The following is a 14569-nucleotide window of genomic DNA, read 5'->3' on the forward strand; positions in this document are numbered from 1 at the left end:
GGATAATTTCTGCATTATAGATTTACAGATAATTGTTGGATCCTTGTGGATAGCCTGATTGACGCGTCGACGTAAAGCTGTGTGTGGGCTGATCACACGTATCCTGTAATCATCAGGCTGCCCTTCATTAAAACACTCCGTGAGTTTTAGTTTTATCAGCCTCAGCTCCTATCTCACATTATTAAAAAAAATAATAAAGCGGTTTCTTTTTCTGCCCATAATATAGCCTGAAACAATTGTGTTAGAATAAAACTATGTATTCAAATGAAAACCGTAAATTGTAGGCCATAATGTTTTAGTTCTTTCGTTTTTGTGCCATGCTAATTATTGTTGACTACGATAATGGTACACAATTTGAATATTTGAGACTGTTATAACGAAAAATGTTTTAATATATATAAAAATGAAGCCTTACATCATGATAATAAGCATTGAATTCATGGAAGCGAGGACCATAAATACACCATTTTATTTAATTAAATAACGAGTATTTCTGCACCAAGGGATTTGAGTAAATGTATTAGGATTTTTAGCCTTGTATTTTTCATATATGACGGAATATATATATATATGGACACGATGTGTATAAAAAGGTCTGTATCCTGGTTAATTATTGCGTTACAGCCTATACAGTCAGCTCTAGTTGTATATGTCCAGTAGCAAGTAAATGGCAATTATATGAATAACTATAATTTACATTTTTCCCTCTGGCAGCAGCTATACATGTCTGAGATATCACACATTCGACAGCAGAGTTTGAGTAAGTTTCTGTCATAACTGCTCCAAAGTGTGTCCACCCTTCTCACGCATATGAAACTCTTTCTCTCCCTCCCCCTTCTTAAGGCAGGCCAGAGCGCGGCACAAACTTTCACTACACTCTGGTTCTCTGCGCTGCCGTCGACTTTGCAGCCCTGCAGCCTCCCTGCACCGATGAAGCCTTGGAGTAAAAGCTGCCAGCCCCTTCATTTCATTCACTTCCTGTAGTCAGACTCCTTCTCAAAAGTGGAGAGAGTGGGAAAAGGGGAAAGAAAGAACGATTTCTGTTCTAAATAAGGCTCTCGGAGGAGCACCAACAAGTCCTCGCCTCTGCAAAGCTTCATAACTTCAGTAGTGTGTGACAGCGGCAGATCGTCGCGCACAGAGACAGCATATCGCGTTAAAAACTAAACTGTGCTCCCATTACAGCCGAACGTACGGATGGTTCAAGTTTTGACGCCCATCGCCGAGCCTTCTAGTGATTCCACGCGCCGAATTTGGAGACATTGTACGCTGTGAGACTGCAGGGGTTCATGTACTGGAAAAATGAACTTTTGTCCCCTCTTTCAGAGGGAAACAAGATTTTGTCCGAAGGAATTCCCAAGAAGCAGGTACTAACACCGAGGCTGAACTCCAACTGTGTGCGTAAAAGCTTCATCGATACCCCCTTAGTGCAGTATTGGCCTTCTGTTAGATTTAGATTAAATCTGCTTTTTATTGGCTGACTTAAAAATAGCGATTGGTGTATCCTCAATGTGAAATATCTTTGGTTCACCAAACAGTTTCACCATATTTCCTGATCGCTCAATGAATTTATCTGTTGTTGCAAATGCATGCAGTTTATTTGCAGCCCGCAGCATTGTGCGTTAGTTTTGTTTTGTCTCTCTGTGATGTCATAAGAATCACTGCTTGCATACTGAGATCAGCTGCACGCGCCAGCCGCTGTGAAGAGGCACGCGCCTCTCTGTTATGAATAGCGTGATTTGCGGTCCGCGAGCCTCTCGAGCGGTGCCAATTCGCCTGAGAAGAATTGGATTTTAATTACAGCCATTAAAAATCAAATTTGCAATTCTTTGGGTGACCCGTTGCCTTTCTCTGATTGACAGTTGAAATTGACACTCCGGGTCCCTCTTATCCACAGCGTTTCAAGCTATTTGTAATTACAGGTAGTTTTTTCCCCCTCCACTCTTCGTGTCCTGGATTGCGAAGAAAATACTATTATTCTGAGAGGCACGGGTTAAGGGCAGGGAAAAATCAATCCAAATTGAATAGCTTCATTAAAATGTGCCTTTTGTTGCGGGGACCCCTTTAACAATTTTAACCGGGGTTTATTGTTAGGACCACTTTATATAGGACTAGCCCTGAAGAGCTGTGTGCAAATGTCTCCCGATGATTTCCCAGTTGAGGATGAGACCGTTAAAGTGATGAAGACTTCCCTTTTACTGAACGTTGTCTTATAGGTGATCTCCACCGAGCATCAGAGTACACCGGGAGCCTCGCGCTGCAGTGTGGACTCTAACCACGCGCCAATGGTAAGAGCTTTATTGCCTATTAATGCTTTACAATGTCAGTTAGTGCGCTTATTGCACATTGGTGACACCTTGGTCTGGGTGCATCCGCTTCACGTTGATGATAGGATTTATTGTATTTTACATTTCTAATACACGCGCATTGGTATCGACTACATTTTGACACTGGCTTCTGCAAACAGCGTGTGGGAATGACTGTGTGTGTGTTATTGAGCTGTGCTGATGCCCTCTTGCAGTCTCACTCGGACGGAGAGTCCCAGCGGTCCAACATGGAGCCGGAGGACACTCGCTCCTCACCCAGCAGCCCGTCCACCCCCTCCGTGTGCTCGCCGATCTCCACCGTCAGCTCGGTGCCGTCCAACGGGAAGAACGTTTGCGCCAGCTGCGGTCAGGAGATCCTGGACAGATACTTGCTGAAGGTGAGAGGCTGACCTTAACTCTTGGATTTAAACAGCCTGACACTGCCTCTATTATCACAACCAAAAAATATATTCTATATAGGGTCGTCTTGTTTATTTGGTGAGCATTGGATGTATTACGATTGCATTAACAAACATTTGGTCGATACGCATCCTGTTATGCACAGGCCTGCTGTATTTGTACACTGATCTACTGGAATGAACAGAAGGCCAGTACAACTTTAGGCGTTCTTACTTTATTATTTGAAGAATAATATTTACATAATGTAAAGCGTAGGTACAGATGCAAATAGCCCCCCCCCCCCCCCCCCCAAAAAAAAAAAAAACAGACAAAAAAACACTGAAACGTGTCCCCCATATGGCCTCATTTCTTAGCGTAATATTTTTTAGGGAAAGGAAGGAAAATATTAAATACACACGTCTACACGTTTAAATATAAAATCCAAATTGAACTGCTTTTTTTAAAAACATTTTTCATAAATAAGCGACACACGGGGTTGGAGCAGATTCAACAGGGATGTTTTGATTTTTTTTCCTGGAGCCCTGTCTGTAGTCGCGTGCGCCCGCGTGCTTCTAACCAAAACATTCCTCACTCTCGCACAAATGGGTGTGTTTGTCAGGAAGTGTGAGATAACTTCTGTTGTTGTGAAGTCCAGGCCTATTAGGACATCATCCATAATAATCGCAGTAAATGTATTAGGACTAGCCTAACTGAAAAACACACATATTAAAAATCTTTTTGCAAACTATTTTGAATAAGTATGGGATATACTCATTTTATATTTCATATAGTATATTAAAACACAATTCGATCAGCATTCTTCAAAAAACATTAGCGCTCTTTATCTTGTCCAATCTCATGCATGTGCCATTATAAATCGAACGATGCCTTAATTAAACGTATGTAAATACATATTTTGTTTAAACGCTGACAAACTTATGTTTTTTTAGATGACATTAAAAATTAAAATATAATATAAAACATGTAAATTATAAAATTAAAATTATTGCATTTAGAATTGTTCTAACATCGTATTGTCGGACAGCCTTTATGATCTGTCTTGTCAAAATAATTGGACTCATTTTAGATCATAATATTTTCAGATATATTAAAAGGCAGCTGTTCTGACATATAAATTACTTCGCAATTTGTAAACCTTAAAAAAATTATTTCATTCATTTGTCAGCCGTCATTTACTAATTGTTCCCTTGTTTTAAACGCCTGGCAAGTATTATTTTTTCTTAATTTTGCTAAAAGGAGTTCATAATTGCTCATCAACGAAAATATTACACCCAGTGCCAGAACATTTTAACTTGGGCCTAAGAAGCATGTTTGAGTTCGATGTTTGAAATCGTTTGAAAGATTGCATTTCAGCAGAATATATTAGCCAGTGTTTTAGGAATACGAAATACTGCCCTTTAACATGCACATTTTTAAGCAAAACACCAAAACAATACTGTGTTGCTATATCAGAAAACACGAGAAAGTAAAATATGATCTAAAAGATATTTAGATTTAATATTTAATATAATGTGCCATCACTAAAGTCATTATTGTGCATCACTTTATGATACAACTTTTGTGACAAGGAAATAACATCTTGACTAAGTATTTGCATAATTAGACATATTATGCAGTTTTGATGATTTTATTGTGTCGTATATGACGAATTAATAACTCAGCACTATAGCCATATGCATCCTTAATGCAGGGATCCATCGACAGTGTGTGTTTGACATGCACGTTGTCTCTCTGCAGGTGAACAACCTGATCTGGCACGTGCGCTGTCTGGAGTGTTCTGTCTGCAGGACGTCGCTACGTCAGCACAGCAGCTGCTACATCAAAAACAAAGAGATCTTCTGTAAAATGGATTATTTCAGGTAGGGTAAGTTTATGACCGTGTTTTCAAAATACCACGTCTACTCTACTCTGCCAACATAGCATCCCCCCAACCTTTCTTTCTCTCTCACACACACTCACACTCTTCCGTTGAGATAGATGCGGGTTGCCTCATGTGTTCTTGAAAGACCTTTTGAAAAACGTCTCAAAGTGTGTAACAAAATAAAAGTGTAGCTGAAAGATCTACCATTTTTGTTTTGGCTATCCAAAACAAAACCTTTCCAGCAGCTACAAAAAGAAAATATATCTGGCCTTACAATAAACGTTTGGAAATGTCTGCGCGATAGAGGGAGTTTTTTTCAGTTTTCATAAAGGCCTAGGATGTGTTTTTGATGAGGGTGTTTTTTGTTTTTTTTGTTAACGTTTCATCAACTTCTAGGCGTATACGGCTCAGATCACATTTTAATATTGTTAATTATTTTTTATCACGTGTTTTTATCGGACCATTCCAAAGTCTCACCATTAACCCTTTAAATGCCACACTATTTTCTAATCTTCTGGCGCTAAATAAATTCAAATATCCAGCAGCATGTGCGCATGAGTTACCGGAGTCTTTAAGCTAGCAGAACGTTAACAGCTGTTTCATCACCTCTATGGGGTACATTAAAATAGCGTAAACCGCCGGAAATGTACTTTGGGTTGTGTGTTTAGTATCTCTTATTTGGCACACAAACCGTTATGTGGAATGGAAATATACAACAGAGGGGCTCCTTTTTATTTCTACTGTACACTCATGACCAATTATCATCAAATTAAACTGTATTATGATGATCATAATACTACTACTAATAATAATAATATTAATAATAATATTAATAATAATAATAATAATAATAATAACCATAATAATAATAATAAGAATAATAATAAAGATCCGAACAGCAACACAAAACTAAACCACATCAACAAAATACATTCTCTTTTTTAAGCTACATTATTAATTATTTTACAGATTTTTCGTATTCTTCGTATCATAAACTATAGATTTTGCTATTTAAAAAAAACCTTGCCATGCAATATTAAAATATATTATAACAAAACAAGACAGTCAGACAGACCGAGGGTCTAATGCAATGGGTTCTTGACCCAATCAAAACATAGCCTGCTGCCTTTTTTTGTTGTAGGAATAAGTCTGATGTTTTTAATGATCCATTTTTTTATTAACTTGTTTTATCCAAGTGTGTGGATTTCATTTGTGCCTGTGTAAAGCTGTCAGTGTTGGTATCTGAGGTCAAATGTGGTTCAGACCATAAACAGCAATATAGTGAATTTCTGTTCTATAGCCTGAAGCTGGTGGATATGTTGTATGGGCACACATGCATTGTTCATGTGTGTTCACACATGTGTGCCTGCTTGGAGCAGTGAGAGCTTTGGTGTATGTCTGATCGAAACATGACACCAAGCCACCGCTCTGAGGTTTATAATCACCAGCAATTAGTTGTCCTCCATCCCAGACCCTCAGGCCTCCAGATCAGCAATTAGACCGCCCCGAGTGCCTGGTCAGCATGTTTCTGTTCTGAATGTGACTCCTCTCCAAACTAAAAACACACACACTCTAACAGATATGTGTACAAAACTAAAAATGCAAACATGAAGTTGGAACGTTTATGTGTTAGCGAGAATGCACTGTACACATTGCCTGCTTTGATAACTCTTAAGACACACTTTACACACAGGTAAACACACATTGAGATCAGTGTTTATTTATGCATGTCCAGCAGCTGCCACTCATTTTGCTAATTCCTTCATGAAATGGAGATTTTTGTGTTTGCTCGGCCACATCATAATATTTGACCTGACCCGTCTCCATTTAAATGCTCCTGCACCCCAGTCGCCCTCGAAACTGCGTTGTGGACTCTGATCTAGTATTTAAAATATGTCAGGGCATTAGAAAATGGTAATCAGTGCTGTAGATGAGGCTGTCACCGGGTTTCATGTTGTCTACTCATCAGATAAATTGTACCCTGTAATTATATGAAATACAATCATTGCGATTGAAACATGTGTCTAAATATAGAAGCGGTAAATGTGTCTACACCAGTTTTTAAAAGTTTCACTATGAATTTCCAAATGATTGCATACATATATCCTATTATCCTATTCATATCAATTTTGAAAGAATGGGTATGGATAGTTTCCTGCAACAGTTTAAATTATGGGTCTGTTTTGCTTTTGAATAAAAAAAAAAATGCAAACCTAAACCCAAACAGCTTCACATTCAAACTCATGCAGTGACGGTCATAGTGTCATAACCTTTGGGATTTCAGCCGTTACTGTAGTGTTAGGGTTAGCAACCAGAATCTTTTACATATGATAACTTCCAGGATTTACTGCTCTCTGTAAGGTCATTCATTTTTCTTTTTTGAATAAATAATAAAGACTGCACTATTTTATGCATACTGTAGACATTTTATACATAAAAAATGTGGAACTCTCTTCACAAGGTGTAAATCTAGATTTTTTTTGTATTTGTTAGTTTCTATAGTCAATAGCTTGGTCATAACCGAATCCCAGCATTCAACACATTTTCATTCATATCAATGGAATAACTACACACTCTCTGCTGTGTAGAGTGACTCTTAAAATGAAAAGGTAATAATATTTAATTTGATGGTCAAGATATCCTACGGGTAAAACTGTTTTCATATCAATATTGTGACGATCACGTAGAAACCCTGCACCAAAGTTACCCCTGAAAATATAAACTTTAATCTGGATTTAGGCCAGATTTAAACTAGGCTAAACACGACCACGGGCCCAGATCCTCTGGGCTGGGTTCAAACCTCTGGAGATATTCCCTCATCTGTGTCAGCCTCTCATCTGGCTTTGGACTGACAGCTCCTTTAATGGGGCGTAATAGCAGGAAATCAGAGTGGGGTTCCCTCCATGTATGTGTGTGTGTGTGTGTGTGAGGAGGGGGTAGGTAGGTGGTGTGTATATGTCGGGTTAGGGGATGCAGGACAGAGCCCACGTTTCGTCTCTCAAACCCATGGCAGGCCTCAGGGGCTCCCTCACGCACACACACAACTACACACCATTTTCTTTATCAGCCTCTTTGACCGCCCTCGCCTCCCTGAGCTGCCCCCCTCCCTCGCCTCGCTCCGTAGTAACATCATCCTCGTCCGTGTGCTGCAGGCCACACAGGAAGTTGCATTGGAGCACTAATCAGGGGCACCCTGGGATACTGACAGTGTAACCAGAGTCCACGTATTTAGGGAACTTTCTGGGTGCACTTGTACATGTGACTCTTTATGTGTGAGTGTGTATTGTAATAATTATTATTCATCATCCCACCTTTAGTTAGCTGATTACATCTCCATAGCAACAAAAGCGAGTAACCAGTACAAAGCAAGGGATATTAGTTTTTCTAAGAACTGAATTAATTTAAATTATAATTAAACATCTGCCACACAATGGTACACGGTTAAATAAAGACTGCTCTTGTACAGTAACGAACTAAATTCTTCTTTTGTGAAACAGATTACAAAGAATACTGCGTGTGTTCACAGTGACTGCAGTGTCGAAGAATAGAGTGTTAAACAATGTCAAGGTTTCTCTGTTGCAGGGTTAATACGTTCAAGCCGGATAACATATTGAATCTGTCTAATTCTTAATTGTCAATGAAGTATTGAAATCACTTACCATTCTTAGTTTTTCATGCAAAGGCCTACCACGAAACCTTACATCGTGAAACAGCACATTCAAGCAAGAACTCTCTCAGGACTAATCTAATAGAGATTAGAGTATTCTCATAGCACATCAGAAATAATCCGAAAAACGTGTACCTCCTCAAGCCTCTCTTTCAACAGCAGGTGAATTACTGTTAAAGAAAAGTATAGATTAGTCCAAAGAATGGGAGCAAATAGGAGAAGTCTGAGGGGATAGGGAGTTTTGCAGTGTAGGATTTTCCCTCTTGTGATACTGGGGGGCCATGGGGATTGACATCATTCCAAAATAAACACCAGGTTTTTGGTGCAAATACAAAACTTGATACAAAAAAAAGAGATGGAGTAGTGGGAGAAGATGGAGAGGGAGGAGGAGGAGGGGGTTAAAACAAGGGATGATTTGCAGCTTTTCTGGGTTCTGTCTCGGAGCATGAAACTGACAAGCTGTCATGCTAGATTAGATGCAATGTTCCCCAATGTTTTCCTCTTTTACTGTAAAGCGGCCACGAATTCTCCATAACAATCTGAAATGATACGCACTCACAGTGCAGTAAGCCATGGAGACGATTTGTCTCCGGAATGGCTTTATTGGGTTATAAGAGGGTTTTTTGGTTAAGTTGCACATATCTGTGACAATTTAAGCTCCCTGTAAGTGGTGAGCTAGCTAATTTTATTTCAAGGTCACCGCAAAGACTTACTGTTTTTAATGCTGAAATGAATTACTTGTTATGAGGAGTGCCAGGCCTGGTATTGCAAATACTTTTTTGTATTTAGACATTAAAGCATTGCTTAACAGTGATAATAAAAACCAGGAAGGTAGACAGATGCAAAATGAAACGGATAAGAGGCAGATCCTCAAACAGGTAGCGTTTAATGATGACCTTTACATATTCGGTACCATACTACATGCAGAAAAAATGAAACTTCTGGCCAACAAGCTCATGTACATGATGAGGGGTACGAGTTTTTGAGATGTCAGGGTTATAGTATGCTTTCATCCCAGATAGAGTGGACTTGAGTGCACTGATACGCTGCCAAACCCACTCACTTGGCAAACCCTCCTGCTCTCCGTCCCCCTGCTCTCTCTCCACCATTGACGCTCTTTACTTTGCTATTTCCCTCAGCCACTTACTTCCTCTCTCCATGTCTATTCTTTTCATCCTGCCCTCACTAGCTCCTTCATACCTATCCACGATTGACAGCTCTCTGAATTTGTCTCATGTTGGGCTTGTATGAGTTTCCTCTTTATCTCGACTCTTTCTATTTTGCTGTAAAGAGGCAGCGCAAAGAAGAAATAGCTAAGTTTGTAAGTTAAAATGTTGAGTCTGGCATCAGCTCTTTATATTTATGTCAATGCCTCTTTTACAGAACAATCCCACAAATATGGAAATGCTTCTAATTTGAGCTAAAGCCAGTTGGCCACTATGGTTTTTGCTCCCAGTTTTACCCTTGGGGCAGCACTTTCTGTCAGGCTGCTTAAGAAATCCTGCCTCCTTCACCAGAATTGGCAGCTGCTGACCCTAACAATGCCTCCTAACCTCACTATAACCATCTCAAACATGAAGCGTTTTATACCCATTAGACCCACAATGTGCTCTTTAAATGAGCAGCTTAATGTCTTTTCATTCTGGTGTAAAACAGGAAAATCTGTATAGTATTTCATTTGTCTTAGAGTGGAGTGGGGTTTTTTTTTGGATACCCCACAGTACCAGCTGCTCAGTAAGCCTTATTTCAGTTTAAGGAGAAGGCTGGTTATATTCCATACATTTTTGTATTATCATCAAATCTCCTTACAAGTCCAAACCAAAGTCTATATGTCTCTGACTATGTAATCATAGTCTATGTCTGATGATATATCAGATTCTTCTCTGCCACAGATGTCCATTGTTGCACTAAAACTATAACAGAAACACATTAATGCGCCACACCATTTCACTAAGTGTCATGAAATGCTCAACAGTGGCACTGTAGTGTACCACAGTCCTGCTAAATATTCAGTAAAACCCAATTGTGTATAAATCTGCCTCTAAAAACAGTCGCTGTCAACACATTCTTAACTCTTTTTGTGATGTGTTTGCAAGAAATTAACTTAGATGAAATGGGATTGGGACAACAGAGAGGTTAGGATAGTCAAATAATAGTGTGAGAGGGACTAATGCACACTTTTTTCTGTCTGAAATAATGTGAATATTATGTTACTTAAATCACTAAAAATCTTTACATTTCACTCGTTGCTTAGGCTCATTCAGTCCTCAATCGCATCTATGCATTTTGATTTTTCAATGAAAAGAGCGTAGTTGTTTCATCAAGGATTGTCTTTAAGAATCTGCTGACTTAACAAATGTATGTCTGCTGACCCGTTCCCTGCCTAGCCTCTCTCGTTCCATCATTTTCTGTCCATTTATCTTTCATCCACCCACCCATTCAGAACAGTAAGTCAGGTGGTTAAGGTTTATATGCCGCCTGACCTCACTGTTGCTATCAGTTACAGCGGGGCGATCTAGAGTGATGTCATCCAAGTCTTTCTTCATCTTCCGCTGTGTGTAAAACCACCCTGGTTTGTTCCCTTGTGTGTGTTTGTGTGTGCGCATGAGTACATGTCAGGGTCTTCATGCATCAGCCAGGAAATTGCAGGTGTTGGTTTGTTTGCATTCAAGGCTCAGCTTGCAGCCGCAGTCAGGAGTTTTTTTTCAGAAGGCCACATCCTTTTCCAAGGTTTCTTCCTTAAACCCTTTGAGTTCTGCCAAAACTCTGAGTTTAAAAACATTTATTTTCAACTTCAACGCTCTCAACATATTTTGAAATAAAAGGACATCTGTGCATGATTAATTTGGTGTGTTTAACAATGTGTGTGCTATCTGGTATTGGCTTCGATATGATGTTTTAAAAATATTTTCCCACTGCAGTTTTCTGTACCCAAATGTTGCTTTTGCCCCGTCAACAAAGCACTAATTCCTCATTCTGTCTCTCCTCCTCTACTTCTGCTCTCTTTTTCTGTCCCTCACAGTAGGTTTGGTACTAAGTGTGCTCGCTGTGGGAGGCAGATATACGCCAGCGACTGGGTGCGCCGTGCAAGGGGAAACGCATACCACTTGGCATGTTTTGCGTGCTACTCCTGCAAGAGGCAGTTGTCTACGGGAGAGGAGTTTGGCTTGGTGGAGGATAAGGTCCTGTGTAGGATCCACTACGACACCATGGTGGAGAACCTCAAACGAGCGGCTGAGAGTGGTGAGTCTATAATGCTTCTCTGTGGCTTCCCAGATGTTTGCTCCCAAAACTGAGGTCTGCTGAATTTATGAGTAAAATAATGACTGTATGATTCACCTTTTTTACAATTTATTATTTATTATATCGTTGATGATTTAATATGTCTGGCCTGCTTCTTACTAATTTCTCAGTGGTCATGTTACAAGAGCTCAGAAACCTCAATGTTGGCTCCCAACTGAGGAATAAGTCCAGATATGATTTAGTGTCCAAGTCCTCTTGTTCAAATGGGTCTCCTGGGACAATCATGGTAATTTTCAAACTGTTATTCAACACGTGTGTCTGTCATGTCATATTTCTGTTGTTGTGTTTTTCAGGCAATGGTATCACATTAGAAGGAGCAGTTCCAACAGAACAAGACAGTCAGCCCAAACCGGCCAAAAGGGCACGGACATCGTTCACTGCAGAACAGTTACAGGTCAGACACACACTTATTTTGCGATTATGCAGCACTCTTGACTTTATTTGACCAAAATTCCAATGTATAATGATTGGATTCCAGCAAATTAAATACATTTCATGTTTTGCCTCAATATGCAGATAATGCAGGCTCAATTTGCCCAGGACAACAATCCAGACGCCCAGACGTTACAGAAATTAGCCGACATGACAGGCCTCAGCAGGAGAGTGATACAGGTCAGTACACAGAGATACACTTTCTTCTACTAACTAATGAATCCATATATGCTCTGGCACAGTTAAGTGAAATAGCATATTTTTGAAACATTAAAACACCTATACTTAATTCAGCCATATGATGAAGAAAAATAGGAAAATATCAAATTAAGTTTATATATGAAAGTGTTATATTCAGGTATGCTCATTCATACTAAATTAAGTATTTTCAATGTTTTGTCTGTCATTTATGATTCTTGGAAACCTGCTTTTGAAATAAATCAACGTGTTTGATATTAAGAATAAAGCCACATGATGTCTGGTTACATTGCGTCTTCATAGGTGTGGTTTCAAAACTGCAGAGCAAGACACAAAAAGCACACGCCCCAACACAGTGGGGTTCCACCAGGTCATCTCCAGTCCAGGATACCCTCGTCCTTGCCCGATGAGCTGCATTACTCCCCCTTCGGCAGTCCTGAGCGGGCGCGCATGGTGGCCCTTCACGGGTATATCGACAGTGAGTCACAGTTTACTTCAATGCAGTAAACAGGCACATACACCTTTTAACCTTTTTCGTTTTTTTAGTTAGCTTTTAAGCTAATGATTATTATTTTCACCTAAATCCTATTTTTGTGTGCTCTTCAGGTCATCCCTTCTCAATGCTGACTTCTCAGAGTCTCCCTCATCAGGCTATGTCGCTGCCCCAGCTCCCCCTCAGCCGCTAGTGCTCCACCACTATGACCCTTATGACCCCTAAACCTCCGGATCCGAATCCTTGACGTCTGCAGACCTGACCGGGGGGTCATGCAGTCATCAGTTTGGAGAAAAGACATATCTTTCAGGAGCCCTGCCCACTCGGACATATGGATAGAAAAGAAAGAAGGGGGAAAAACTCAAGATACATCCATCATTGTGGGTTTTTATTTCTGAGGACAGGAATATCCCACTCACAGCCTCAGAAGCATTTATCATTAGCAGGAACTCAGTGACGGTATTTTACACCACCTTAAGGACCCATTTTGCTTCAAATGTACAGCATTTCCTCCACTCTACCCACCCATCCTTTTTTAAAAAGGGATGAAACTGACAGAGGAGCTTCTTGAGTGCTGTCAGATACTGAAGATTAACAAAGAGGGGAAACTTGAGGGGAACTGTCATTGTGTCCTAAAGACCCAACACTCAGTAGACCACACTTGAGGTAAGACTGCTAACTCTTTTCTCTCCAAGCAAACATGAAGGAAAACTAAATGTAAAGAAATAAAGTTGACTGTTGAAATATATTCTTCAGGAAGGGACATAATGACATCTCAAACTGTCTACGATACATTTTTGGTCAATTTTCCAATGAAATTAGTTACATTTTTGACATAGTGTGCCTTATCTTTTCCATAATTTAAAGAAACTGTGCAGAGTTGAACCAGCTAATTCAATTTAAGCCTGTAACTCATCTCTACGTCTTGATTACGCCGAGCAAATTAGGAAGATCAAAATTCTCCAATTGGTGGAAATTGTTGCATCTTGACTGTTTGAATTTGGACGTAAACCACAAAGCACACATTTTAGGCTTGCATGTTTTTAAATTATGGCTGTAACATTAGAAGCTAACAGAATTTAGGTCACAACAATCCTGCTTAATTTCTTTAAACTAAAAGGGAAACAAATGGAAGTCTGAGATGAGCTACACATTGTTACAAATTCTGTTACAAGTTACATATTTTCATATTTCCAAACATGTGTATTGTCACTAATTTATATTTTCTCTGTGTGTGTGTGTCTTTCGCACAAAGAGGGAAGTGTTGGTGTTTTGGTACAATATTGAAAATATGAAACAGACTGGGGTTGTGTGTGTGTGTGTGTGTGTGTGTGTGTGTGTGTGTGTGTGTGTGTGTGTGTGTGTGTGTGTGTGTGTGTGTGTGTGTGTGTGTGTGTGTGTGTGTGTGTGTGTGTGTGTGTGTGTGTGAGAGAGAGTGTGTGTGTGAGAGTGAGAGAGAGAATGTGTGTTGGCAGGGGTAAAGAGTGTGCATCTGTATTTAGTGCCATGGCCATTGTGTGAAGAACAGGATCCTACAAGACCTCAATGTCCTTGTATTTATTGAGATGGTAAATCCCTGTAAAGCACTTTTCCCTCTGAAATCGTTTGTTTTTTGTTAAAAAACAAGAAATGAAATCAAACAAAAAGTTTATTTGATAGACTGTGCAACATAAATGTTTTGTGTACTTAAATGCAATAAAATAGAATGTGATATTTTCTTTGTGGATTTGGATCATTTGTAAGGGTAAATTAACAAAGCAATAATTCACTTCTATTTCCCAAAACAACTTGTGTGGCACAAAGCAAAGGAAATGTGGCACAACATTTTTGCTAGGTTCTTTATGCAGGATGTTTTTTCCATGGGGTTTGTATCTGCTTGAAATGTGTGG

At 39.6% G+C, this 14569-nt stretch overlaps 1 protein-coding gene across 2 annotated transcripts; it reads left to right on the forward strand.

Annotated features, from left to right (window-relative positions):
* The first annotated feature begins 893 nt into the window (after positions 1-893).
* On the forward strand, positions 894-14393 carry lhx6a (LIM homeobox 6a). 2 transcript variants are annotated; one of them, XM_063888924.1, is made up of 9 exons: positions 894-1397; positions 2217-2288; positions 2522-2704; positions 4464-4585; positions 11277-11497; positions 11851-11951; positions 12074-12169; positions 12491-12665; positions 12794-14393. In XM_063888924.1, the coding sequence occupies exons 1-9, from the start codon at positions 1290-1292 to the stop codon at positions 12871-12873; spliced, it is 1158 nt and encodes a 385-aa protein (XP_063744994.1). In that variant the 5' UTR covers positions 894-1289; the 3' UTR covers positions 12874-14393. The 2 variants fall into 2 exon arrangements, with proteins under 2 accessions (XP_063744994.1, XP_063744995.1); XM_063888925.1 differs by having other exon boundaries at positions 894-1367.
* Positions 14394-14569: the final 176 nt, after the last annotated feature.

This window comes from Eleginops maclovinus, chromosome 8 (genome assembly GCF_036324505.1).
Source record: "Eleginops maclovinus isolate JMC-PN-2008 ecotype Puerto Natales chromosome 8, JC_Emac_rtc_rv5, whole genome shotgun sequence".
NCBI lineage: Eukaryota > Metazoa > Chordata > Actinopteri > Perciformes > Eleginopidae > Eleginops > Eleginops maclovinus.

Bases quoted from the DNA above. Each gene is read 5' to 3' on its own strand.
- lhx6a (XM_063888924.1), top strand. From the start codon at position 1,290: ATGTACTGGAAAAATGAACTTTTGTCCCCTCTTTCAGAGGGAAACAAG. The intron at 1,398-2,216 runs GTGCGTAAAAGC...GTTGTCTTATAG, and splicing joins CGAGGCTGAACTCCAACTGT to GTGATCTCCACCGAGCATCA. The intron at 11,952-12,073 runs GTCAGACACACA...CTCAATATGCAG, and splicing joins TCACTGCAGAACAGTTACAG to ATAATGCAGGCTCAATTTGC.